General features: G+C 39.3%; 1 protein-coding gene across 1 annotated transcript in view; it reads right to left on the bottom strand.

Annotated features, from left to right (window-relative positions):
• Positions 1 to 26,723, bottom strand: part of CCDC187 (coiled-coil domain containing 187) — a 91,802-nt gene that overhangs the window by 10,155 nt on the left and 54,924 nt on the right. Inside the window, exons 13-21 of the mRNA XM_043989576.1 lie at positions 26,485 to 26,598; positions 19,647 to 19,774; positions 19,219 to 19,298; positions 18,012 to 18,139; positions 17,278 to 17,453; positions 12,550 to 12,628; positions 9,616 to 9,762; positions 6,055 to 6,236; positions 1,341 to 1,504 (exon numbers count right to left, since the gene is read on the bottom strand). Coding sequence (XP_043845511.1) covers positions 1,341 to 1,504; positions 6,055 to 6,236; positions 9,616 to 9,762; positions 12,550 to 12,628; positions 17,278 to 17,453; positions 18,012 to 18,139; positions 19,219 to 19,298; positions 19,647 to 19,774; positions 26,485 to 26,598 — 1,198 coding nt within the window. The remainder of the gene's footprint in view (positions 1 to 1,340; positions 1,505 to 6,054; positions 6,237 to 9,615; positions 9,763 to 12,549; positions 12,629 to 17,277; positions 17,454 to 18,011; positions 18,140 to 19,218; positions 19,299 to 19,646; positions 19,775 to 26,484; positions 26,599 to 26,723) is intronic.

Genomic DNA, 26,723 nt, shown 5'->3' with positions numbered 1-26,723 from the left:
GGCCCAAGAAAGGTAAGTTACTCACCCAAGGTGATTCAGGTAGCAAGGATCAGAAGCAGAATTTGAATCCATGACCTCTGACTCCAGATCCAATGTTGTTTTTTTCCTACTCCTTTAAAACCCTTCTCTCTGCTAGCTAATCTAATAAATTAATTTATACTTAGATGTCAATGGCCAATAATGGTATAATTCCTTCCCCTTCTCGCTTGATAGATTTGTATTTAAACAGAGATGTCTAGTGCCTTAACTTATGATTGGTGTGATTAATAATGGGAATTCAGGTACCGTGATAGATTGGTTTTGTTGGAGGCCTTTCATCCCTCCAACGTTTTCTTCCCCCTCGCCCCGCCCATACAGACATACATATATACACACATACACACAATATACTATAGAGAGAGATGGTTCTTCTTCCTATGCAGCTATCCAGAAAATTCAGCATATCTCTAAAAGTTTATTTGTATAAGAATATAACTAAGAAACTTAGGCTGGGAGCAAGGGTATCATTGTCAACAGTTTCCCTATCAGTTGAATAAGTATTTGGTGCCTATTTTTAAAATACTACTACCATAACAGGACCACCAAACTACTAACTTTTGAAAAACAGGAACTGGGAGAATCAATTACAATTCAAGCCTGAGTTAGTACATTTCCATCTCAGCAGCCTAGGTATTTTGATATCCAATACCAAGGATGTATAAGAAACCAATTCATAAAACCTAGGATGTAACATCTTAACATGTATCAGGAAATAGTATGGCACCTGAATGACAAGAAGGTAGATCCGGCAATAAGCAAGTGAAATGTTTATTACTGCATATGAGGTGAGGGGAGAGAACCAATTTCTCTTCTTATTACCTTCTATCTGACTTTTTAAGCATTCATGAAAAGAATAGTGTCAGAAAAGGACTAAATTTTGAAGGTGATTAGTTATTCTTGAATTAATCTTATACCCCAAGGATCTATTTGATGATGTAAAGATTTTGCATGGCACCCAGTATATCTCAACCATAATAGGTATTGATACAATTATACCAATGTTCACATTCTTGATAAATGCAAACGTATTTGTTGGTACCAGGGAGAGAGGGTGAAAGATTGTGGATGACTCATTGTAGCCAATTTCCCACTGTTGATGCATGCGATCCACAGAATCATCTTCAGATAGTATCATTTGTGGTTTGCTTTTAAAAGATCATTTGAATTGCTACTGTAAAAGGATAATGTTTTGGACTTAATACCTGTTAAGCAAAATGTATTTTTCCTTAATGATACTGACATTACTGCATGCCTTTCCTTTTCGCTCGTAGAAGCATCATCAGCTGCAAAATCAACAATACCTTTATTTTCCTGGTCGTCATTCTCCACGAACTGGCCCAGAGTTTGCTCCCTGTGGTCAGGCATGTTACTGACCATTGATCTGTCCTTTCCCCCCTTCAGCCACTGTGGCTGTAGGCATGAGTCCTCATCAGGTAGCCCCCGGAGCTCCCTCTCAGCAAGAAGGCTGCAAGGCAGTTCAAAAGAGCAGTTAATGTTTTCTGACCCAGATCATGCTCCTCTCATGGGAACCACCATCCTGATAGGACTCTGTGTCCCCAGGGCTCTGCTGCATTGTCATTCTGTAGGAGGGGAGGGGGATTCTTCTTGCTCTTAGGTTATATAGTCATCATTCCTGCATGGACTGGGCAAGTCTGAATTATGTCTCACTCACAGATTGCATCCTTAATCAAAGCTGTGTGCTTTTTGTTACAATGAATGAGTGGGGATAGATGATTCAGTGGTGCCTATCCACAAGTGCTTGAGACAACATAGTCAGTGACCCACTCACAATGATCACTGGAGCATCACTGTCTTGCTTTCAATAAATGCCTGAAATAGATTTCCTAACCTCCACCCCCAAATGATTGCAAATTCCACCCATTCAGACTCTGCCTTTCTAGTCAGTCAGATGGGGTGGGGGGAGTTAGAACACCTCCAGGTTTCCTGTTAGGCTGGTTTCTGGAGCATGTATTTCCAAGCCAACATGTTATTACAAAGCCTGAGATTTAACTTGAAAGTGTCCTCACATTTCTCTATGTACCTTCTCAATAATTTTTTTTCAATCTCCCCCCCCCCAAATTGGAAGTCACTACAAATAAACCCCATTATGACTTCTGGGGTCTTATCCAAGTGTGACATTAGACTCTTTACACACAAGTTCAGTTCTATAATCCAATGTCATCAAAATGCCTGTCTTTAACTGGCTCTGGTATTCTCAGCAACCTGGGAAGATGCTTTTACAAAAAGCAGAAGAGTCAACTTCAAATTGTAAAAGAAATATTGAGCGTCATGAATGCATATAAGGGACAGCCAAGATAAGAATAGAGAGGCAACTACAAAGCATGACATTTAAGGAATATTTGAAGAAATGGAAAAGTTAAACCTGGAGAAATAAAGACTCATTGAGAGCATAATTCTCTTTACATAGCTGAAGGCCTGTCATTTGGAAGAGCTACTAAATTTGTTCTATATAGCTCCAAAGTAAAGAGCTAGTCAGGCCCCAAGAATGAAAGTTACAAAGAAGGAGTTTAGTTCAGCATAAGAAGTTCTTATCTATGAGAACTGTCCAACAATTGAATGGACTACCTTATGAATTATTACTCAATGGAGGTCTTCAAATGGACTAGACTAACCACTTACTGGGAATGCTAAAGAACAGATTTCAGCACTATGTGAAACGCTGTATTGGATAATTTCTAAAGTCCCCTACAATTCTAAGATCTGATTGTCTTCTTTTAGGCCAAGTGTTCTTAACCAGAGGTCTCAACTTTTTTAAAAAATTGGTTTCCTGGGCGGCTAGGTGGCGCAGTGGATAAAGCACCGGCCCTGGATTCAGGAGTTCCTGAGTTCAAATCCAGCCTCAGACACTTGACACTTACTGGCTGTGTGACCCTGGACAAGTCACTTAACCCCCATTGCTCCGCAAAAAAAAAAAAATTGGTTTCCTTTACAATCTTATTTTATTTTATGCATCTAAAGCCATTATCCCGAGAAGTAGTCCATAGGCTTCACCAGACTACATAAAGTAGTCTGACACAAAATTGGTTAACAGCTGCAGTTTAAGGCCCTTTCACTTTCCCAGATGTTGGTGGGTCTTTCTGCTGCATCTATCAAAGTACAAAATTGCTATAGGAGGTATACTTTATGACTTGAACTGCTTTCACCTATGAGCTAGGGAAGAGACACACATGGCCAAATCTTTCCAATAGCCACCTCTCCCAGACCACTAGGAAGAGAGTTAGTTTTGCTACTTTCAAAGTAAGGTACAACAAAATCTTAAAGCTTTAGTTAAAATATTTTTACAAAGGGTTCAGGATTTTTAGTTGGTAAGCCTATATCAACTCCAATCCTAGAGTATTTGCCTGTGTAGGGATAGGGAAAGAGGTAGCTGCTAAACTTCTTCATTTTCCACCCCAACATCCTATCATCACCTGTCCAGGTGCTTTGCTTCCAAGCATCCTGGGAGAAAAAAATGCTTGTTAATTATTTGGGAGAGTCCTAATCAATTAAGCCTAGTTCCTATAGGCATTATCATTGTCATCAATGTAAAATATTTATTGTTATAATGCAAAGAACAGTATAAATTTTCCCATATTGATCAGGAAAAAAAGAATGACAGCTTTCAGCCATACTTTTCCTTTCTCCATATAGGAAACCCATGGCTCTTCTTCAGTAATAACAACACCTTATATCCAGATAGTAAGTACTTCTGACACCCTGAGGGCTTTTGTTTAAATTATTTCACTTTACTTAACCAGTAAATAATTATTGAGTGCTTACTATGTGCATGGAACTTAATTCTCATAATAGTCTTGTGAGATAGGATAGGTATATTATAATCACATTACAGATCAAAGGATAAGCAAAGTGAAACGAGATATCTTAAAGTAGGTTGGCCAATTAGTGGCAGAACTGGGAGCAGAATACCAGTTTCAGGAAATTAAGGTCTCTTCTATATACAGGACACTGTACTACACTGAACTATACCTTCACCTACATACTACACTGATACACTATACACCATGTACTATACTGATCTTAGCCCTCACCCTTACCTTTGCACTCACTCTGGATCTGTACAGGGTATAGGTAAATATAGAGAGTTTAATGGCCACTGGTTTAATATTTCTTTATCTCATATTTTGTGCTTCCCAAAGACAGCATGGACTCTCTCTACTTAATTCTTTATGCACTGTGTTGAAATTAGTGCTGCAGATAATGCCACATGGAATAAAGCTTTGGATAAAGGTTTTTGATATCAAGAGTTGTAGTATGTGGGCTTAGGGTGGATTGGGCATGACCATATAACTGGACCAATCAACTAAAATGACCCAGATTTATCTGTTTCCCCTGAGAGGGAAGTTGAAGGCTCTTTTCTTTCCTTTTCCAGTCCATGGGGCTACATTAGGAGAAATAGGTTGAAAAATAAGGGGGAAAGTCTCTGTTGATTTATTTAATGCTGATCTGGATACAGTTTTCTTTTAAGATATACTCAAACCCTCCCCCCCCTTCTCACTTCATGAACCCTCTCCACTTTTCCCCAAAGCTGACATTCAGCTCCCAAGACTCAAGAAGCACTCTCCATCCTGGAAAGATTCTGCTAACTACTTGGGCTAATGGTCACTGTGTCACCATAAGCAACCTTCTCAGTAATGAGCAGGAAAAGTGCAGCCAAGAAACCTTTTTAAAGATGCCCGTGACTTGTAATCAATAGGAACATGAATTATAGATCAGTTTCAAGCTGAGATTTATTTGAAAACTGCACCCACAGGGAAGCAAAGTACAGTACTGACGCATTGGCTGTTGGAATAGGGAATTACTTCCTTTTACTCAGAGAGATTTTTTAAATAGTCCCTGACCTTTCCCTAAAATAAATAGTACTTCAAATATTCCAAAACCTGTAAGTGGCTACTGTGTATCACTGAATCTGTTTTGGCAGACCACTACTCGGTGTGAGGCTCCCTTTTTCAAAATATCTTTCCTTCAAATGTCACATCTCCATCATCATTCACATTATCTACTGCATTGATTGAGCATTAATATTTGAAGGGTAGGGAAATAGGTCATGATTTATTGGTGCAACAATGTTTATAGATTATAAAGTCATTTTAGGTAGCCAGCCACTGAAAGGAAGTTTTCTAAATGGAGATGTATTTTCCTAGAGGTCAGTGATCCACTTTAATTAAACCAATTTTCATTTCAAAGGGAAAATTAGGATTTACACAGTGTTTTTCAAGAAATTCCTTGATGAATAGTGAGGCCAATACCTTTCTGTGTCAAATAGCTCACTCTCAATTAACAGTCATTCAGTGGGGTCACCTGGACTGATTCAGCACAAATTTCAAGTATTTCTTTCCTATAGGGATCTCAAGGAATGTATAATGTTACACAATGCTGTGTGCCTATCCTCTTTTTATATTCAAGGAAATAAATAATAAAATTATTGGGACTTCACAGAAATATAATTCTGGCTCAAGTATTTGTCTGCTCATTCAGCCAAACCATACTGCAGCTTCCTAAATCTTAATGGCAAGACAGTTGGGGTGGGGAAAAGGGGTGTAGTGTCAGAGTTAAGATTTCAAAAGGGGCAGCTAGGTGGTGCAGTGCATAGAGCACCAGCCCTGGAGTCAGGAGTACCTGAGTTCAAATCTAACCTCAGACACTTAACATTTACTAGCTGTGTGACCCTCGGCAAGTCACTTAACCCCAATTGCCTCACTAAAAAAAAAAAAAAAAAAGATTTCAAAAGCCCATGTATGGCCTCATAAAGAAGATGGAAACTAATGGGACTTCACATTCATATATAAGAAGTCCAATTTGTTCTTCCAGATCATACTGAAATTGCATCCCTAAGTCAAGTTGTTAAGTCCCCAGAAGAGAGGAAGCCCAATGGACAAGTCATCCCTATAGAGCACAGCACAGCACCACATGCAGACAGGTGCATCAAAAATGATTTTTAATGTTAAGGTTCAGGTTACCTAACCACCCCCCCCAAAAAAACCAAATCACACTCACTGTGTGTTCTCACAGCATTTCAGATTTTCCCCAGGGTCAGGCAAGATTGAAGCTGATCTTCCTATGTGAGATGATCTTGAAGACAACAAACCCTCTGGACTCCTGGCCAGCCTCTCGGGTCTGAAGGCTCTCTCAGCTTCGGACTTCTGGCCTTCTTTAGCTTCTGACCAGGGACTGGAAAACTACAAAAAACAGTCCAGATTACAACCTTTCAAACCTTGCCAGTGAAAAGAGGCAGAATTCACTATTAGGAGTTTTTTGTTTGTTTGTTTGGTTTTTTTGTGAGGCAATTGGGGTTAAGTGACTTGCCCAGGGTCACACAGCTAGTAAGTGTTAAGTGTCTAAGGCCGAATTTGAACTCAGGTCCTCCTGACTTCAGGGCCGGTGCTCTATCCACTGTGCCACCTAGCTGCCCCGGGTTTTTTTTTTTTAATGTACATAATTGGCAAAGAGGTTATATGCTTGCCCAGAGGAAAGGGTAAAAGAACTGAAGGACAGTTGGGAAGTCAACAGCAAAGAAAGTACATTTATGTCTATGTAAATGGGTTTTGCTGGAGCAGATTAGGCTCACAATGCTAAATTAGCATGGATTATTTCCTAGAGCAACATGTAAATTCCCTCTCGTAGGAGAGGATGTTTTCTTGTGAAGTCAAGAATACCTTCCACTATAAGAATACCTCTGGGGGCAGCTAGGTGGCGCAGTGGATAAAGCACTGGCCCCAGATTCAGGAGGACCTGAGTTCAAATCCAGCCTTGACATTTACTAACTGTGTGACCATGGGCAAGTCACCTAACCCCCATTGCCCCGCAAAAAAAAAAAAAAAGAATACCTCTGGCCTTAACTTTACCAACTTCATTTCCTTCAGTTCCCCACAGAAATGTTGATTCAGAATCTTAGAATCATAAAATATTCCTCAGGTGAAAGACAGAATGTCTTGTATATTCCAAAACATTCATCACAGCATTTTTTCTGACTAGAAACAGTCAGTGCCTAATGAGTGGGGAATGACTAAACAAACTGTGGAACACAAATTTAATGAACTACTTACTGCACCCCATATGATGAATATGAAGAAATCAGAGAAATATGGAAAAACTTATGTGAACTAAAGGAAAACACAGTAAGCACCACCAGGAAAACAATATACACAATTACTGCAACAATGTAAACAGAAAGTGTAAAATAAAATGAACACTTGCTGAAGGGTAGCTTCAGAGAAGAAAAATGTACCTCTCACTATTCATTGCAAAGCTGGGGAATTAGGCTATTGAATATCGCATAAATTGTGAGATGCCACTGACTTGTTGGCCAGTTTTGTCAATTTTCCCCCTCCTTTCTCCTTTTTAGACCCTTTTACAAGTGATAGCTCTCTTGTTAGTAGAAGGGGAAGGAATATATTTAGAAACAAATTAAAATAGAAATCATCAATTTAAAAAGAAAAAGATTTGAAGGGGCAGCTAGATGGCATAGTGGATAGAGCACCGGCCTTGGAGTCAGGAGTACCTGAGTTCAAATCCAGCCTCAGACACTTAATACTTAACTAGCTGTGTGACCCTGGGCAAGTCACTTAACCCCAATTGCCTCACTAAAAAAAAAGAAAAAAGAAAAATTTGAACAATCCCAAAGCATTAGAACCAGAGGATTAAAAGTCATTGCAGGGGCAGCTAGATGGCGCAGTGGATAGAGCACCGGCCTAGAAGTCAGGAGTACCTGAGTTCAAATCCGGCCTCAGACACTTAACACTTACTAGCTGTGTGACCCTGGGCAAGTCACTTAACTCCGATTGCCTCACCAAAAAAAAAAAAAAAAGTCATTGCAACCACAATTTCAGAGAACCTATAATGAAGCATGCTACCTACTTTCCAACAGAGAATTGACAGACTCAAGAGGACCAGTTAATACATATTTTTTGGACATAGCCAAATGCAAGAATTTGTTTTGCTTGACTATGCATGTTTGTTACAAGGCTTTTCTTTTTCTTTTTCTTAATGGGTATGTAGAAGGGAGAGTAAATAGATTTTTGCTAAAATTTCAACTTTTAAAAATAAATGAATATGATATAAAAAAAACAAATGGCATCAATAAAACAATGAAAAAAGATTAGAAGTCATCTAATTGGTCCAACCCACTCATTTTATGGAAGAGGAAAATGAGGCCCAGGGAAGAGAAGTAACATTTCTAATGTCACTCAGATAGCCAGTGACAGAGGTAGGACTAAATCCCAGGTCTCTTGACTTTTCATGCAATGCTCTCTCCCACATTATACTCTATACATGTGTTATCCTTTGCAGACTAAAATGATGCTACTAATCCACCAAGAGTAAGTACTATGTTGTTATTTGTCTTTATATTCCTAGTGCCTAGAATAGTACTTTCTAGCTAATTGTTTTAGGTGCTTAATAAATTTCTGTCGAAAAATCTTGAGTAGAGGGCCATAAGAAGCTTGAGAGGTCTGTCTCTTTAAAGGCAAGCTTCATTTACCCACTCACATTTTCTAACCTAGTTCCCTTCCCACCTTGTGTCCAGAAGCAAGTATTGGGAAGCCAGGGTTAGGGATCCTGACCATGACTGTGAGATAGAATCAAGCTGATACACTCAGAGATGGACCATAGGATCCACTTTCCTTAATGGACATTTGATCATCCAACCACAAACATAATTCAATGTACATAAAACAATATGGCACAGGGCAGCTAGGTGGCACAGTGGATAAGGTACCGGCCCTGGATTCAGGAGTACCTGAGTTCAAATCCGGCCTCAGACACTTGACACTTAACTAGCTGTGTGACCCTGGGCAAGTCACTTAACCCCCATTGCCCTGCAAAAAAACCCAAAAAACAAAACAAAAACAAACAAAACAATATGGCACTCTAGAACATAGATTTGGAAAATACTACATCCAGGCTTGGAGGCTAAGTATCTCAGATAAAAGCAGTGATTCAATATCATATTCTCCATTTCTCTATCTGTGGTAACATTTCTGCACTAAAGAAAAATTATTTCCTAGAAGGTATAGAATGGTAAAAAAAAAAAAAACCCAGAATGATGGCATTTAACATTTTCCACTGTTTCAACAAGTTTTATGTGGGGTTTTTTTGGTTACATTTACCTTTATGAATAGGAGCTAGTACTAAAGTCCTGCTCTAATATCTCATTGTGTCATAGAAGTGGCCCAGAGTTTACAAAGGCTATGCTAGTGAGGTGTAAGCTTCAGCAAGTCCTGTCAAGCCAGAAAGACTTTGAGTAAAGGTCTAATGAGCACAATGTGTCTGTCATCTGAGGACCAAGTTTGGAGAGGCTTAGCACAAGAAGGGTACCCACTAGGTTATTATTATTAGGCCACAACAGTTCATGAAGTCCATCTCAAATAAGGCATTGAGGAAGGCAGCTCCATTAGTGGCAGTAATGGAGTGCCCCAAACTGATCCATAGGGGCTGATCTTTTGAAATACCAGAGTACAAATAGGGAATTCAGGCCTTTTTCATTTCCATATAGAGATATCAGGACAAAAAACATAGTCAACAGCTCACTGTGGTTATTTTTAGAGATAATCAGTTTACCTGGTGTCTGCTAGCTAGGCCATGAAATTCCTGTTGAAGATGACCTGTTGACTGATGTATTGTTAGGATGTCCTTTTGTTGTGTCAATAGAAGTTTTCTCTCCTGATGAGCCACTTCATAAATCTTTTGTAGGTGTTTAAGTTCCACCTGAATATGATAAAGAAGGATAAAACAGGCATTAATAAAAGAGCCAAGATGAGAAGCATTTGTGCATCTTGGAAAGGTGTGAAAATCATATATATTGACATCTGGAAATTGTGCCCCTTATATTACTGTCTATCAAAGGCTTATAATAGTTGATAAGAGACTGAACCTGTGATTTCATTTATATAGGCAGCTCCCTATACAGGTCAGTATTGTCTCTTTCAATTCAGGTTAGCACTGTCTCTGACTTATCTTCTTATAGAGTCGTCTGAGACACTGAAAGCTAAAATGATTTGTTTAGCGCCACAAAGGCAGTGTGCAGCAGATAGGACTTGAACCAAGTCTTCCTGGCTTTGGGGCCAGTTCTCTATCCATTAATTGCCCTATGCTACTTCCATGTTACACATGACCTTCACAAAATAACTAGTAGAGAGTGGGAATTTTCTGTAATTAACATGTACATTTTTTTTAAAAGACCAAGTTCAAAAATGTTTCTCTCATTGCACTTCTGTCCATGTGTTATGCCCAAGGCAACGTTCAATCTTCCCTACCATTATTAGTCCTAGCTCTGGTAATACCAAAATAGCATTAAATGCAGGTTTTAAGCGGGGGAGAGAAGGGCCATAGGGTGGAGAGTGGGAAGAGGAATACCCTAACATATAATACAATAAATACTATGAAAGATAACCTCAGGGTCTGTCTCTGATGGAAGCTCTAAGGGGGCAAAATTGGGGAAGGTTAGATTTGTCTGGTTAGAATGAGTTCTCTAATGTTAGTTTATGCTAAAGTAGGAATACATTTTATTCTCAATTTACCCACTAAGTCCCCGCCTTCTCCAAGATTCTTGGATTTGGTTGCAAGTCTGTGTTCACACCATGACATTAAAGATTTGATCCTATTTCTTTTTCTGCCAATAAACTCTGTGAAAGCAGTGACCATATCTTAATTATTCTGGTATTTCTCCAAGTCCCTAACACACATGGTAGGTGTTTACTGAATTGTTATTGAATAAATAATGAATTCATACACCTCTCCAGATTGTAGAATACTAATCATTTTCATTTTTCCCTAACCCAGAACTCCCTCTACTGATAAAATCACAGGTCCTATCAAAAAACTAGACCAAAAAAATCTTATATTTTAAGCTTCCCTCATACCTATGATCATTTTAGTTATTCTTTGAAACATCTCCATCTCTATACAGCAGGGGCATGAACCACATTTGCAATGTTATCCCAGTAGTGCTATGCCATAAGTTGGTGGAAAACTATGATTTTACTTTCCTTCTACCAATAGTATTTATATATCATTTTTTTGAGAATGTAATACTCATATTTTTCACCTTACTTTGTGATCTGGGGAACAGATCCAAACACAGAATACCAAACAAATAAATTACTTCTCTGCAAGCAAGGAAGAGGACCCATCATAAAGTTTAATTAATGTTTGCAGAACATTTAGACTCCCTAGGTAAAAGTCCATGAACAAGTATCAGTTATTATCAGCAAGACCGGTCCTGCCCAGGGGAAGGAACACATTCTTTTTTTCAAGTCACTAAGATGCCATAGCGCAAAAATCCCTCACCAGACATTAAAAAAGGACCCTAGTGACCTAATAACCACCTTGTCCAAAGAAAGCTTCCAATTGTCTTCTCCCACCCAATCCCACCAGTCCTATATATCTCCTCCTATATTCCCATATTGAAATAAGTATCATAGGGAAAATGGCCATATTTAGCACTTTGAGCCACCTCTTCACTTTGATGAGATAGACGTGGTGCTAGACAAAAGAGCTAAAAGCCCCACCATTCTTCCATGCAGTTATCTCTGTCTGCACCTGAAATTCCCACTATTAGAGTCATAATAGAGTAGATAACATCGACAAGGCTGTCATTTCCAGTAGGCTCCAGCAATTCAATTGACTGTCTTCAGAGTGACATTGGTGCAAATTAGTAGATCAGATTAGCTAGTTGTCACCTGGGCCCCAAGAAATACAAGAAGAACATGGCAAGGAACAGATCTGAGGCTAGGAACCAGAGAAAAGGGCAATCTGAGGTTGCTGAGCCAAGAAAGTAGGGAGAGATCCTTAGCTTAGCAGGTATACAGGGTGGGCACCAAAGAGACAGGAACCGACTTCTGAAAGAAGAGAAGGCAAGCAATTTAAACAGAAGACTTTTGGCCAATTCTTTAATGATTTATGCAATTAAGATTCTTAAGAGAATTCTTATAAAGGTTGTGGCAGTGGGAGTATAACCAAAGCTGTCTGCAAATGGCAGACATTATTTTACAACTGATATGGGCTTCAACTCTAACATCCATAGAATTTAGTTTACCTTTTCTGTAGCTTGCCAATGATCACAGAATCTGAAATAAGAATTTGCAGTCATCCAACTGGATAATACCATTGTCTTAAATTTTCATAAGACCATAGATTCAGAACTAGAAGGGACCTTGAGTGTGATTTAGTCCAACCCTTTCAATTCTGCAAATGAGGAAACTGAAATTCAAAGAGGTTAAATGACTTACCCAAAGTCATACAGTTATATAAGTGGCAGATTCCAGATCCACATTTATGCCCTAACTTCAAATTTAATACTCTTTCCACTGAACTATGTTGCATACTTTATTTTTTGTCTTTAAATGCTACCTGTTGCCATATTCTACCATGCTGACATGTAAGAGGCTTAATGCAAACAAAAAGGTTTAGATGTTCCAGCTTTGCACTGAAACCTTACAGCCAACCCCTGATGTCCTCTGAGGAAGCAGTATTATCATCTTGCCAATGGCCTACCTGTTCTTGCTTCAGATCCATTAGGATTCGGTGCTGTTCCTCTGTCATTAAGCTGTGATCTCTTTTGTTCCCCAAATATCTGTAAATAGTGAGAATAGCAAAAATTATCACAGCATTCTAAAACTGTCATTCTAAAAAGCACTAGTGGGTCAAATCTCAATTATTTGTGTTAATAGCAAGAGGACACAGATAATCCAAAAATTGTTGATATTTGCCTTTAGAATTCATCATCTCTTTTTTTCCCAGTGGTTTTGCACATTCCTAATTCAGTGGGACAGTACCCACATGACAGACTCAGGGAAGCAGTCAAAAAATTTTCTGGGAATAATTTGGAAAGGACAACTTGAAAATGACCAACCACAGTTATTTTAGTTAACTCTAGTCTAGTTGCCTTAGATTAGACCACACATATAAAGATAATAAACTGACTGGGTTCTATCTTTGTTTAGGCTAGTTACCTTCACAAAGAGAAAAAACTCTGTTCCCTAGCCCAAAACTGAGCTCTAACCCTGAATTTACCACTAGGTTGAGTCAGGGGAAAGCTTAATAGTTCAATCACATCCTTCCCTCAAATGACTTGATAATCCAGCCATTGATAATATATCTGGAATAATTCCTCAAACATCACATTCCTCAGGATACTCCCCCAACCCTAATTCCAAATGTCCCACTCCATACCTGCCCATCCCTTTCACTGTACTCTTTGGGAGGCCTATACCATAGAGTTAACAAACTTGCTTTCATTTTAAATCTTTCCTTTTTCTCATTCCTTTCATCTTCTGGCTCCCACTGAGACTTGGCTACCTCCCTATGACATGGAATCCTTGACCACTCAGGAACAGTTGAACTTTTACTCATACCTCTTGATTCCTTGGTTGTGGTTGGGGGATTCATAATTCTTGCTCCCCGTTGTCACTTCCAGACCCTCTTCTTTGAAGTTCATTCAATCAAAATTTACTATCTACCAATTAAGATTCTGGTTACTATTATCTACCAAACACCAGGATCCTCTCCCTACCATCCTGAATAAGCTCAGTGCCTGGCTATCATAGTCTCTCAGGCACCTCCCTCTCTCTTCCTCTTCTTCTTCTTCTTCTTCTTCTTCTTCTTCTTCTTCTTCTTCTTCTTCTTCTTCTTCTTCTTCTTCTTCTTCTTCTTCTCCTTCTCCTCCTCCTCCTCCTCCTCCTCCTCCTCCTCCTCCTCCTTCTCCTCTCTCTCTCTCTCTCTCTCTCTCTCTCTCTCTCTCTCTCTCTCTCTCTCTCCTTCACCCCAATTCCTGATGCCAGGGTGTTCAACATATTCTTTCTTCAAAACCCTTCAAACACCCTAAACTGTCTAGTTCCTCAATCTACTCATTTCCCATGACCTACTCCTCCACTCTACCTCCCCTTCCATACAGAGATCATCACACCCTTGATCTTGCCATATTTTATCATTCTAACCTTTTCCTCTGCTTTACAACCCCTAGATCTATTTTTCATCTTCACCAAGGCCTCCAATCCTTCCACCCCTTAGTTCTTTCCTAGGCCATCACTCTTGCAGTGGCTACACTCTCTTCTCTTCCCTATTGAACCCTTGAAGAACTAGTTCAACTCTATCCTATCCTCCTCTACATTGAGTCCCCCTTACCCTTCTGTTACTTATTGTGACTTGCCAAGCTCTGGCCTTGGAATGCTCATGCCATCCACTAACATTGCTCCTATTCATGTGCCACTGAACAGAGCTGGAAAAAAGTATGACTCTGGGCTGACTACATCTGATACAAATTCATGGTACATTATTTCATCTGAACCTTCATGGCAGCAAGGCAATCTTTTTATACCTCCATAATCAATGTATTATCCCCGCTCACCACAGTAACTGTTCCAAACCTTTTTAACCCTCTGCAGGTCTTCCATGCACTTTTCCCCCATCCCTCAACAAAGTAGCTTCCCTCATATGGCACTGAAAAAATTGGAGTTATTCAATTGAGTTCCTTCTTCTCCCTTCCTCTTTTTCTCATCTTGCATCATTCAGATGTCTCTTCCCACTATCTCCTCCTTCACCCCTGTTTCAAACAAAAGGTGGTCCTGTTCTCTTTTCTTTGGCAAGGTAAATTCCTCTACATGTCCCCTAGATCCAATTCCATCTTCTCTTCTCTGGCAGAGTACCCCCTCTATAATATTATAGTCTCTCACTAATTTTTAATTCAATTTTATTTTATTTTCAGCTCTGCAGTCATTCCTTCCTACTTCTCCTCCCCATCTTTGAGAAAGCAAGAAAACCAAAAATCATTACAAACACATAGCCAAACAAAACAAATTCCTGCATTGGCCATATAAAAATATGTATGCTTCAATCTGCATTCTGAGTGCATCAGCATCACCTCTCTGTCTGGCAGTGGATAGCATGCTTTAAATCAAGAGTCCTCTTGAATTGCAGTTGGGTCACTCAATAATCTTCAATTTATTCCCTGTCTGCCAGCTACCTTCCTTCATACCTAAAAACATGTCCTACCTTAAAAACAAACAAAAACCCTTCACTTTGCCTGGAAAGACTTATATGAACTGATGTATAGTGAAGTGAGCAGAACCAAGAGAACACTGTACACAGTGACAGCAATATTGTTTGATGAAGAACTGTGGATGACATAACTATTCTCAACAATATAATGATCCAAGACAATCCCAATTGATGAAACATACCATCTATTTCCAAAGAAAGAATTGAAATTGAACACAGACTGAAGCATGATATTTTTCACTTTATTTCTTTCATTTTTTTTTCTTTTATTAGTTTTCTTTTACAAAATTACTAATATGGTAATGTTTTACATAATTACACATGTATAACCTATACCTGATTGCTTACTGCCTCAGAAAGGGGAGAGGGGAGGGAGGAAAGGAGGGATAGAATTTGGAACTCAAAATTTTAAATAAAATGTTTATTATTTTTTTAAAAGTTCACTTGATCCAACTACCCCCACTAGCTATTTATCCTGTTTCTCCCCTCCTTTTCTTGGCTAAAGTCCTTTAGAAAGCAAAGCCATCTACAAGTAAGACCTCCACTTACTCTCTTCTTACTCTTCTAATCCCTATGTAGCCTAGCTTCCACCATCAACATTCAAATGAAATTACTCTTTCTAAAGTTACTAATGATCACTTCTCAACTCTAATTCTCATTCCTTATACTATTTTAATTCCTTATACCTTCATGACTTCTCTTTTGACACTTTTGTGTCAAACCTTTGACACTGTTGATCACCCTCTTCTCTTGGATACACTCTGCCCCTCCAGGTTTTCATAACAATGATCTTTCCTGGTTCTCCTCCTACCCATATGACCACTACTTCCCAGTCTCCTTTGCTGGATCTTCATTAAGATTACACCCTAGGGGCAGCTAGATGGCGCAGTGGATAAAGCGCTGGCCCTGGATTCAGGAGTACCTGAGTTCAAATCTGGCTTCAGACACTTGACACTAGCTGTGTGACCCTGAGCAAGTCACTTAACCCCCATTGCCCCGCAAAAACACCAACAACAGAAAAAAAAAAGATTACACCCTAACTGTGTCCCCCAATGTCTGTCCTTAGCTCTCTCCTCTTTTTCCTCTATATTATCTCCCTTGAGCTGCCATAGATTCAGTCATAAACTCCAAGCAGATGATCCTCAGTTCAATTTCTCCAGCCCTAATTTCTCTCCTGACTTCTAGTCTACCATCACCAACTGCCTGTTAGACATCCCAAACTGGATTTCTCATAGATATCGTAAACTCAACATATTCAAGACTAAATTAAGTATCTTTCTGCCAAAACCCTCCCCTCTTCCAAACTTTGCTATCGTTGTTGATGGCATCACCATCTTCCCAGTCACCTAGGCTTGAAACCAGGTATCATCCTCAACTCTTAATTTTCATTGACACTACATATGCAATTTGCTGCCAAGGCCTGTCAAGTTTACCTTTGTAACATCTCTCATATATGTCTCCTTCTCTCTATTCACATAGTTCCTCCCCCCAATAACTTCCCCCATTCCATCAATTCCAGTGGCATCCTACTACCTCCAGAATATAATACAAAATACTCAGTTTGTCTTTTAAAGGCCTTCCCTTCCTACCTTTCCAGTCTCCTTACACTTCACTTCCTTCTACATACTCTATGATCCAGTGACACTGGCCTTCTAGGTGTTCCTCAGACACAACACTCCAGCTCCACATTTTTTCCTGCACTCACTATCTCCCCAACTTGAAATGCTCTCCCCCACCCCTTATCTCTGCCTCTTGGCATCTTTTAAGATGCAGCTCAAATAACTTTCTATAAGAAGCCTTTCCTGGTTTCTCTCATCCCTCACTCTTAGTGCCTTTCTTCTGAAATTATCTCCCATTTATACTGTATATATCTTACACATAGATAATTCTATATTATCTCCCCCACAATAAAGTGAACTACTTGAGGGTAGGGCTTTCTTTGTATTACCAGCACTTAACCTTAAGCCTGGCACATAGTAAGGACTTCATAAATGTTTGTTGATTGAGTGACTGACCAACGCCCTTTCCTTCCACAGGATTAACTCCCCGGAACTCTGGTCACTGATTAGGCTAAATACACACACACACACATAATCTCCACCCAGCCATCTCACAAATACTCTGGGTCATGAGGCATACTAGGCAAGAAGCAATAAATGAGTTCAGCTCAATACAGATGGAAAGACAATGAAGCATGTTCTCAGATTTAAGTAAAAATTTGCTCACGCTTTCTGTTGTTCTAGCCATGACAATTCAGCTGTAACTTTCTCCTCCAGGGCTTTCTCCCGGAGCTTAAGGAGGGCTATCTGGTACTGAGCTCTTAGTTCTTCTTCCCTTAAGTACTGATCAGTCATCCTCAGGCTCAAGCGGTCAAAGAGGCTAGACTGATTAATTTCGTTCCTCTAGAAGCAATGGAAGAAGAGATTTATGTTATTTTCCAAGTGACCTAAAGAAGTGTCTCAGAGCTACCCTCAGAAATAAGTCTCCTCCCACTTTGAGATGTGAAATCTGCTTCTAGAAGGTCCAACAAAGTCCCAAGTATTTCCTCTACTCTCTGTCCTGAAGTTATCCCATCATCAGAATTACTAATGTAATAATTGCAAATTGCTACACCACCAAGGTAGAGTCATGATTTCCAGAAAACCTCTATCAAAATGTCCATGTTATCTGAGAGTAGAAAACCCATCCCTCTGCCCCTAGACAAGTTAGTTTACTTTCTCCTTGAAAGACACAGGAGGCTTCATTCCTGAAATGAGAGAATCAGATAGAGGATAGACAATAAGCCTTGGAAGCCTTAGGTAGGATACCATAAGGGTTAATTCAGGGTTTGGGGAATCCTAAGGGTAGCCCCTGAGAAGAGGTTCAAGTAGAACACACAGAGGACTGGAACAATGGATGTGAAGTAATACCTACAAGAGAAATACAATCATTGGAATCTGGTCCTGAGGCTACCCTCATACCTGGCTGCTATCCATGAGGTCTTCTCTAGAAAACACCTTGCCACTTGGGTAATCAGCAGCTGATGGGGACCATGTAGTGGAGTAGGGTAATGAGGTACTGTCTTGCTTCCCTCTTCCCCTTTCAGTGTCTAAGGACATAAAACATTCAATCAAACCAGTATCAATAAGTATTCTACCAGAAATTGGAGGGGGCGGGCAGGGGAAGCTTCGTTTCATTTGGAACTTTTATAGAATAGAAGGCATAAAAGTTAAGATTAAATTTGGGCAATTTAGCTTGGTGCTTCTCTCTCACATAGAGCATTAGTGTTCCCCCAAGACAGCCAATGTTTCCATCATGCCAAAAAGTCTAGAGAAATGGAATAATGCCACTAGAAATTCAGATTACATAAAAACTTCACTTTTGGTACTGTGAATACAAGAAGATTTGTATTTTTGTGAAATATTTCTGACACTAGGATTAGTCTAATTATAGTGGACCTCAGGAAATGTTTGCCAAAGTGACATGAAAGAGGAAAGGTTGGGGAATAGGAGCAAATCTGAATAAGTATGAGGATTGAACTGATTACAGATTTAAATGGCTACTACACTAATGATCTCTATCCTTTGATCCCATCTTCACTTGAGACTCAACAGACAATGGCCATTACAGCACGAGAGTTGGGCTAAACACAAAGAAATAATTATCAATTATGATCACATCTCTATTCTTGGAGTCATTAAAAATAGGATAAACTAAATGTCTTTAAGGCTTTAAGTGTTAACCTCTTTAGACATAGGGTTCTAGCCTACATGAACTTTTTTTTTTTTTTTTGGTAAGGCAATTGGGGTTAAGTGAGTTGCCCAAGGTCACACAGCTAGTAAGTGTCAAGTGTCTGAGACCGGATTTGAACTCAGGTCCTCCTGAATCCAGGGCCAGTGCTTTATCCACTGCGCCACCTAGCTGCCCCCTACATGAACTTTTACAATGTTTAGGTTCTTATTTAAAACAGATGAAAGAAGCCGATTCTGTACATTTGCTGTAAGGTAGCTATTCCTAATGTTTATTTCCCCCTCCCTTCCCATGTTATAATACAAAATAGTTTCTTCCAGTCTGGTTATATATTCTGTGAAAATGGAGATCAACTTAGTAGCTCTCCTTTCAATGCCTACAATTGGCACAGTAAGCAATGGACACAAAGATCAACATGGTAGTCTCAAAAGATCTTACCTGTGCCACCCAATAAATTTCTCCTTGGCTCATTTTCCCAGGTGGGAACTGTTGGACTATTGGCTCTGCTGGAATATGCTCTAGGGACACAGAAATAGTAACAAAAAGCACACAAGTAATTTCATGAAATCCTGTCACAGCACACATGTGATGTGCACATACCATTTATGCTTTGGAGAGTGACATCCTCTGCTTAAGTAGTCAGGAATAGGCTCATGCCCTAGAAGAGGGACTGCTTCAGCTGTGAGTCTCCTGCTGAAGGGCCAGCTTAGCTGAATCTCACATAGTACAGGCTATGGCCAGTCCTACATGCAGGCAGAATAAGGTGGAGGCCAACACAATGCTATGAGATATTTCATTGCTTCAGTCAAATCACTTTGACTTTGGCTTTGGAAGTGGTGAGTTAATCCTCTGTGCATGCATCATACCTGCCCATAGGTGACGGCCTAATTAGATAGGCTATGGATTCTGGAGCTCCATGAATCTTCGGCATCTTCCATTTTTCTGCTTTATTGTCCAGTTCAATTCTAAGGATGTGGCTGTCATGCAAAGCCTGCTGAAATAATAATAACAACAAAACAGCAATAATGATACACTTTAAAATTTATGAGTTATTTTCCCAGCACAAATGTTTGACAAAGGAAATGAAAATGTTATTATTATTCCCCTTTTACAGTTGAGAACAATAAGAGCTCAGAAGGGTTAAGCCAGTTGTCCAGGGTCACAGAGCTAAGTGTCAGAGGCAGGGTTTAGATTTAGGCCTTTCTAAATTCATTACTCTTTCCAAATATAGGCATTTACAACAGTCAGGAAAAGGATATTTTATGAGTTGCTTCATGTAGCTGGTCCCAGGCCTTTGACAGCACTTATGGAAATAATGTGTCTGGAGGGAGTGAGATTGAGACTACAACTAAGGTGATCCCAGTTTATTCAACTTAATCATTTTTTTCTTTCTAATTTTTCCCCAAAACTATTATTTCCATTGCTATTTTCCCAATAAAATTCTCATAGAACTCTCTCTTATCAATAAAGGTCCTGATAAGCATGACAAGCCAATATATCGACCATGTATCTGGCTATATATGCCTCATTATGGGTCCATAGTCCACCAAATCTCTACTCATCATCAGTCTTCTGAAGTCAAGATTGGTCATTGGATTGATTTAAACTTTTATTTGAGTCATGGCCTTCCATCAAATATATATCCAAAGGAGGTTTCATTTGTTTGCTGTCTACAACAAACAACAATTAGTAAATTTGTTATATTTTAGTTAAAGTTATCTATTTTCCAGAGATTTATTTCAAATAGATATATAAATATACATACAAATATATAATGAACTAGAAAATTATTAGGAAGCATAAACATTTCTATATACAATGGACAGAAGGAAATGATTACATGTGATACCACAAATCTATTATGTAAAACTGTTTACACACACACACACACACACACACACACACTATATTGAGTTGGAGGCAAGATGGCAGAGTGAGAAGAAGCCTACTTTGCAACTATAGCTTCTCCACAATGATCTAGAAAACATAGTAGTCTGGATTATGATTGAGAAAGTCAAGAAAAAAATCACAATGAGTTACTTTCCAGCCCAAAATAACTTAGGGAGACAGAGATCTGCAGACACTGGGGATGGGAAGTAGCCTGGGGCATACATAGCATAGAGCATTCCAGTGCCCAGAGACAGAAAGAGGGTTGATGCAGAGCATCAAGGCAAAAAATATCAGGGTAGAAAGGGATCCTAGGACACCCCTGAACTAGCACTGGGTGCAGGAACGGGTGCTATCTGGCAGCTTTGTTGCTTACTACCAGTTCCAGGTAACAGACCCAGAGCAGAGGTCAGGAACATGGGCTCTAGCTAGGTAGTGAACAAGAAACAAATTCTGAAAAGGTAGCCATGTGGTTCTGATCACAAGAGCAGAGTGGTGCCTCATTTCTACCTTTTAGCCTAGTGCGCAAGCCTGCAATGGACTAATCAGAGCAGAAGTCTCAGACAAAAAGGGAACTAGCGATTCATTCACTATGAACCTGCAGAGCCTCTCCAAGTGTTAACAATGACTGAGTCCAGCAGCAGTCTATTGAAATTCTCAACCACATACAAGCCAACAGATCCAAACCTGGGTCAGGGACTTGCAGATCTCAGTCCAGGAGGGCAGTAAACAGACCTCTTCCTGGATCATACCACTTTGGGAACACTAAAAGCTCACAGGCCCCCACACCAAGCTGTGAAAGTAGCAAAAGGATCTAAAATGACAGAAACTCAGTTCAATCCTCCCCACCCTGAAATATGCAGAGCCCAGCACTAACAATGTCCAAAGACAAGAAGAAGGCTGGAAGAATGAGCAAACAAAAAAAGAATCCCAATGTAAAGAACTACTGTGGTTGACAAGGAAGCTTAAGATACAAACACTTCCGTGAGAATGACTCAAAAGTATCTACAAGCAAAGACTCAAAGAAAAGTGCAGCTTGGAAATCTCTCCTGCCTCACAGATAGTTTTAGGTAAAGAAATCAAGCAAGGACTTTAGTGCACATGAGGCCCAACAGAAAAACAAAAACAAAAAAGCCTTCTGGACAAAGGCTAGAAAGTCAGAAAAGCAAGACAACCTTGACAGTTATATGTTGAATTTATTATATTCCTGAAGGGCAAGCTAGATGTAATAGAGATTAGAGGTTTTATGTACATTTATATTTCTGTTCTACTTTGCATATGGACATGTTTGTTTTATCTAGTATTTATTAAGGTTTTTTTTTTAAGTAAATAGAAGAAAGAAATAGTCTTCTGGGAGCAAGAAGCAAAATATAAGAAATAAAGGTAATTACAAAAACAAACAAGAAAATGAGGAGCAGAGAAGGCAGCACAGAGGGGAGATATTTGGGATTAAACTAAAAAATCGCTGAAACTATTATCTCAGGTTCACAACATTGGTGTGGTACTCAGCTCCTCACTTGCACTCACCCCACATAGCCAACCTGTTGTCAAGTCCTGTCATTTCCACCTTCATGACATCTCCTGAACATCCCCCCTTCTCTCCATTCACACAATGGCCATCCTGGTGAAGGACCTTATCACCTCATGGGAGCCTGGGCTATTACAATAGTTAGCTGGTTCTGGTTGTTGTTCTTCCTGCCTCAGGTGTCTCACTTCAGTCCTTCCTGGTGGCATCTGGCACTTGTGCCAAAGTAATCTTCCTAAAATTCACCATCCCCCTACTCCATCAACTCCAATGGTTCCCCATTACCTCTAGGACCAAAGAGGGAATCCTGTTTGGCTGTTAAAGCCCTTCATAACCTGGCCCCTTCCTATTTTTCCAATCTTCTTACACTTTCCCTATCTCCATGTTCTCCACCATCCACAGCAGCATTGGCCTTCTTGATATCTATCATATCCAACACTCTCTTCTAACCACATATCATTTCACTGGGTATCCTGAATACATGGCAAGCTATCCTCCCTTTTCTCTGCCTCTTGGCATTGCTGGCTTTCTTGAAGACTCAAGTGAAATCCTACCTTCTCCAAGAGGTCTTTCCCAGTTTCTTACCTATACCTCCTCAAGGCTAGTGCCTTCCCTCTGAGATTATTTCCTATTTACCCATTTGACCCATTTCCCATATGTCTTTTGTGTACATAATAATTTGCATGTTGTCTCCTCTATTAGAATATGAGCTTCTTGGGAGCAGGGACCATCTATTCCCCAAACAACCCTGGGAGAGCTAAGGAATTATTACGACCCCCTTATTACAGTTGGTGAAATGGAGCTAAACAGAGGTTGTAAATGTCTGAGGCTACATTTGAACTCAGGTCTTCCTAACTCTAGGCCCAGCACTCTGTCTACCGTACCAGGTGGCTGCCTCTAATTTTGGGGTTGGAAATATGAAGGACAGACCAAAATACATACTGAAGGGGCATAAGAAGCAAAACAGGGAAGAGAGAAAAGGAAGAACTAGTACACGCACACATATTTAAATACTCTCATATTAGTAGGTTCTGAAATGTTCTGTTTACCAATGAATCAGATCTGATTAAAAGGAGGTAAAAAACCAAATAGTCATTAGACTAAAGAGGCAGAGATGAAAAATTTGGTTTTTAAACATGATTGCTTGTTGCATCAAATGCCAACAATTCCTTTCTGAAGATATGGAAACTGTATAGCTTTTGATCAAGTTGTGGGCAACTTGATTAGTATGATTGTTTCTGTTCTGCTGTCTTTATGGCTGATCTTTGGAGATACCCTGAAGGCTGACTTCCATTAGGAGTTCCCACAGGAAAAGGGCCAATTCTTTGTGCTTCTCTAATCTAGTGTGTCATGCCCAATTCGATGCTGAATAAGTGCTTAATGGTATTTGCATGTAGTGCTCCTGAACATATGTTTCTTTGAATTACCTGTATCAGATCTTAGATTATCCAACTTAATCTACAGTTTCCCATCAAGAACATATCTCTTAAATTGTACACAGAGATGACAATGTTGTATGAAGAACTGTGAATGACTTGACATTGTTCTCAACAATACAATGATCCAAGACAATCCCAAAGGACTATTGGTGAAATATACTATCTACCTCCAAAGAAAGAACTAACATTGATGGAACAGACTGAAGCTTGCTATTTTTTTGTTTGTTTTTTTTTGTTTGTTTTTGTAGGGCAATGAGGGTTAAGTGACTTGCCCAGGGTCACACAGCTAGTTAAGTGTCAAGTGTCTGAGGCTGGATTTGAACTCAGGTCCCCCTGAATCCAAGGCCAGTGCTTTATCCACTGCGCCACCTAGCTGCCCTGAAGCATGCTATTTTTCACTTTCTTTCATTTTTTTCTTTTAATCAAGTTTGCTTGTACAAAATGACAAACATGTTAATGTCTTACATAATCATACATATATAACCTATATCTGATTGTTTCCCATCTCAGGGAGGGGGGAGAGGAGGAAGAGAAAGAGGAATAAAAATTGGAACCCCAAACTATAAATAAGTTTATTATTTTTTTAAAAAGAACATATATCGGGGCAGCTAGGTGGCGCAGTGGATAGAGCACCGGCCCTGGATTCAGGAGGACCTGAATTCAAATCCAGCCTCAGACACTTGACACTTAACTAGTTGTGTGACCCTGGGCAAGTCACTTAACCCCAATTGCCTCAAAAATAAAATAAAAACATAAAAAAAATAAAAATTAAAAAAAGAACACATATCTCGTATTCATAGTATGGATGAATTCAACATATTTATGGCAACTCTTTTTGTGGTGGTGAAAAACTGGAAACTGAGGGAATTCCAATCAATTAGAGAATGGATGAACAAGTCATGGTATACAAATGTGATGAAATGCTATTGTGCTCTATGAAATGATAAGGGGAATAGTTTCAGAGAAACCTGATAAAACTTTTATGAACTGATGATATAGAGTGAAGTGAACAAAATCAGGAGAACAATTTCTATAATAACAATATTATAAAGATATCTTTGAAAGACCTGGGAACTCTGATCAATACAATGACCAACTGTCTTTCCAGAGGAATCATGATGAAGTGTGCCCATGTCCCAGTAGAAAGATGATGAACTCAAGAGTAAAGACTGAAACATTATTTTGAACATGGCCAATGCTAGAATTTGTTTTGTTTGATTATGCATATTTGGGACAGGGACTTTTTTCCCTCCTTGCCTTCTCAATGGGGGCAAGGGGAGAAGTGGGAGTGACAAAAGGCAGAGCTTTGTTTGAAAACAAAAAAATCTAATTTAAAAAAAGAAGAGAAAAAAAAGAACACGTCTATTTTAGGTCTCACTTATCTGATGTCCACAGTATAAGAGAATAATGAGAATGCCTATTGTCTAGACTATGACATTCATTTGGATGGACAAACCATGCAGGGACAGAAGGTTACAAATAGACAAACATAAATGGACAACAAGCTGGCCCTAGAATTTAAAAGGAAGGGGAATACAAGTTATATTGATTTTGGGGAAAATGATATGGTGCTTTTAATGATGCCAGCCTTTTCTATGAACCAAAGGCCTATCTTTTAAACAACAGTATTATTTTGGTTGTTGCTCAACCACTGTGAGTCATGAAATACCACAATCTCTGAAGAATTAAAGTTGGGGAATTTAGAAACAAAAAATAAAAACAAAATGAATGCCTATATATGGGGAAATGGCTGGATCAACTGGAGCATATGAATATAGCAGAACAGCACTGCACTATAAGAAATGGCAAATATAAGGAATTCAGAGAAATGGGAAAACGTTAGTATGAACCGATGCAAAGCAAAGAAAGAAGAGCCATGGTGTGTGTATATATATTACATATATATAGTATACATAATATATAAATATACACACACACATAGTGTGCATATATAGTATATAGAATAGTACATATAATGAATACAACAACATGAATGAAAACACCAAAGTCAGGGAACTCAGATGGAATGTGGTGACTCAAGTTGCTCCCAGAGAACAGATCGTGATGCATACTTCCCTCCTTTCAGTAGAGAGATGAAGAACCCTCCTCCCCCCCCTCTCTCTCACACACACATATGCATGTATATGTAGATATGAAAAACTATGTTACATTTTTTTTAAAAGAGAAATAAAATTGAGGATCCCTCAAGGAACAACGGAAGGGTGGATGGAAGGTGTGAGTAGGCTACATGTTACCAATGAAGACTTGCACAGGAAAAGTGGCCTTGACAGATGTTATCAGAAAGGTGTATTGCTGGAAAGATATTGTGCTAAAGAGTGAGGATTGTTTCATGTAGAAAGAGTGAGGCATACCAATGGATAAGCTGCATGTTCCTTTGCATCCATGCAACCTCAAGAGAGCTCTGAGAATTGCTGCAGAATTTTGAGTGGGTAGACACCTGTGAAGGACTTATGGAAGGACAGATAAGAGTTATATCAGATGAGAAGACACAGGTGGGTTACTATATCCATTATTGGAGAGAATACCTACTTTGATGAGATCAAAGATCCACTGAAGCATTTATTTTTATTTCCAAAGCTTTATTTTAAAGCAAGAACTTACCTGCAGTCACTAATAAATGAAAGCACATTTGCATATTTTCAGTATGTTTGAATCTCATAAGTCTTGAATATCATGAAAGCAGGCTTATAAAATATTTCACAGACATATTGAAAAAGGTGATTTAAAGCAAAACTAACCTGGAGAGTAGACATGCAAACAGAAGCAAGAGTTTTGTCTCTTTCCACAAAGGATTGTATGGAACAGGAATGCTTTGCCCACTCTAGGGCTTACCTTTAAATGATTCCTAAAGACCAATTCATCCAAAGATTTCTGAGTTTCTTCAGCTTCCAGTTCTGCTTTCTGCTTCAGAATTTCTAACTCCCTCTCCTGTTTTATCTGATGCAACTATATAAGGAAGAAGAGCACAACAGTCCTGAGACATCTCTCTTAATGAAACATTACTGAACTCTAACCCAATAGACCATGGGGATTCTGGGATGCAGATGTCAATTGCTTTAACTTCCCAGTCT

The sequence above is a fragment of the Dromiciops gliroides genome, chromosome 2 (genome assembly GCF_019393635.1).
Source record: "Dromiciops gliroides isolate mDroGli1 chromosome 2, mDroGli1.pri, whole genome shotgun sequence".
Classification (NCBI taxonomy): domain Eukaryota; kingdom Metazoa; phylum Chordata; class Mammalia; order Microbiotheria; family Microbiotheriidae; genus Dromiciops; species Dromiciops gliroides.
This window is presented reverse-complemented; position numbering and strand designations above follow the sequence as displayed.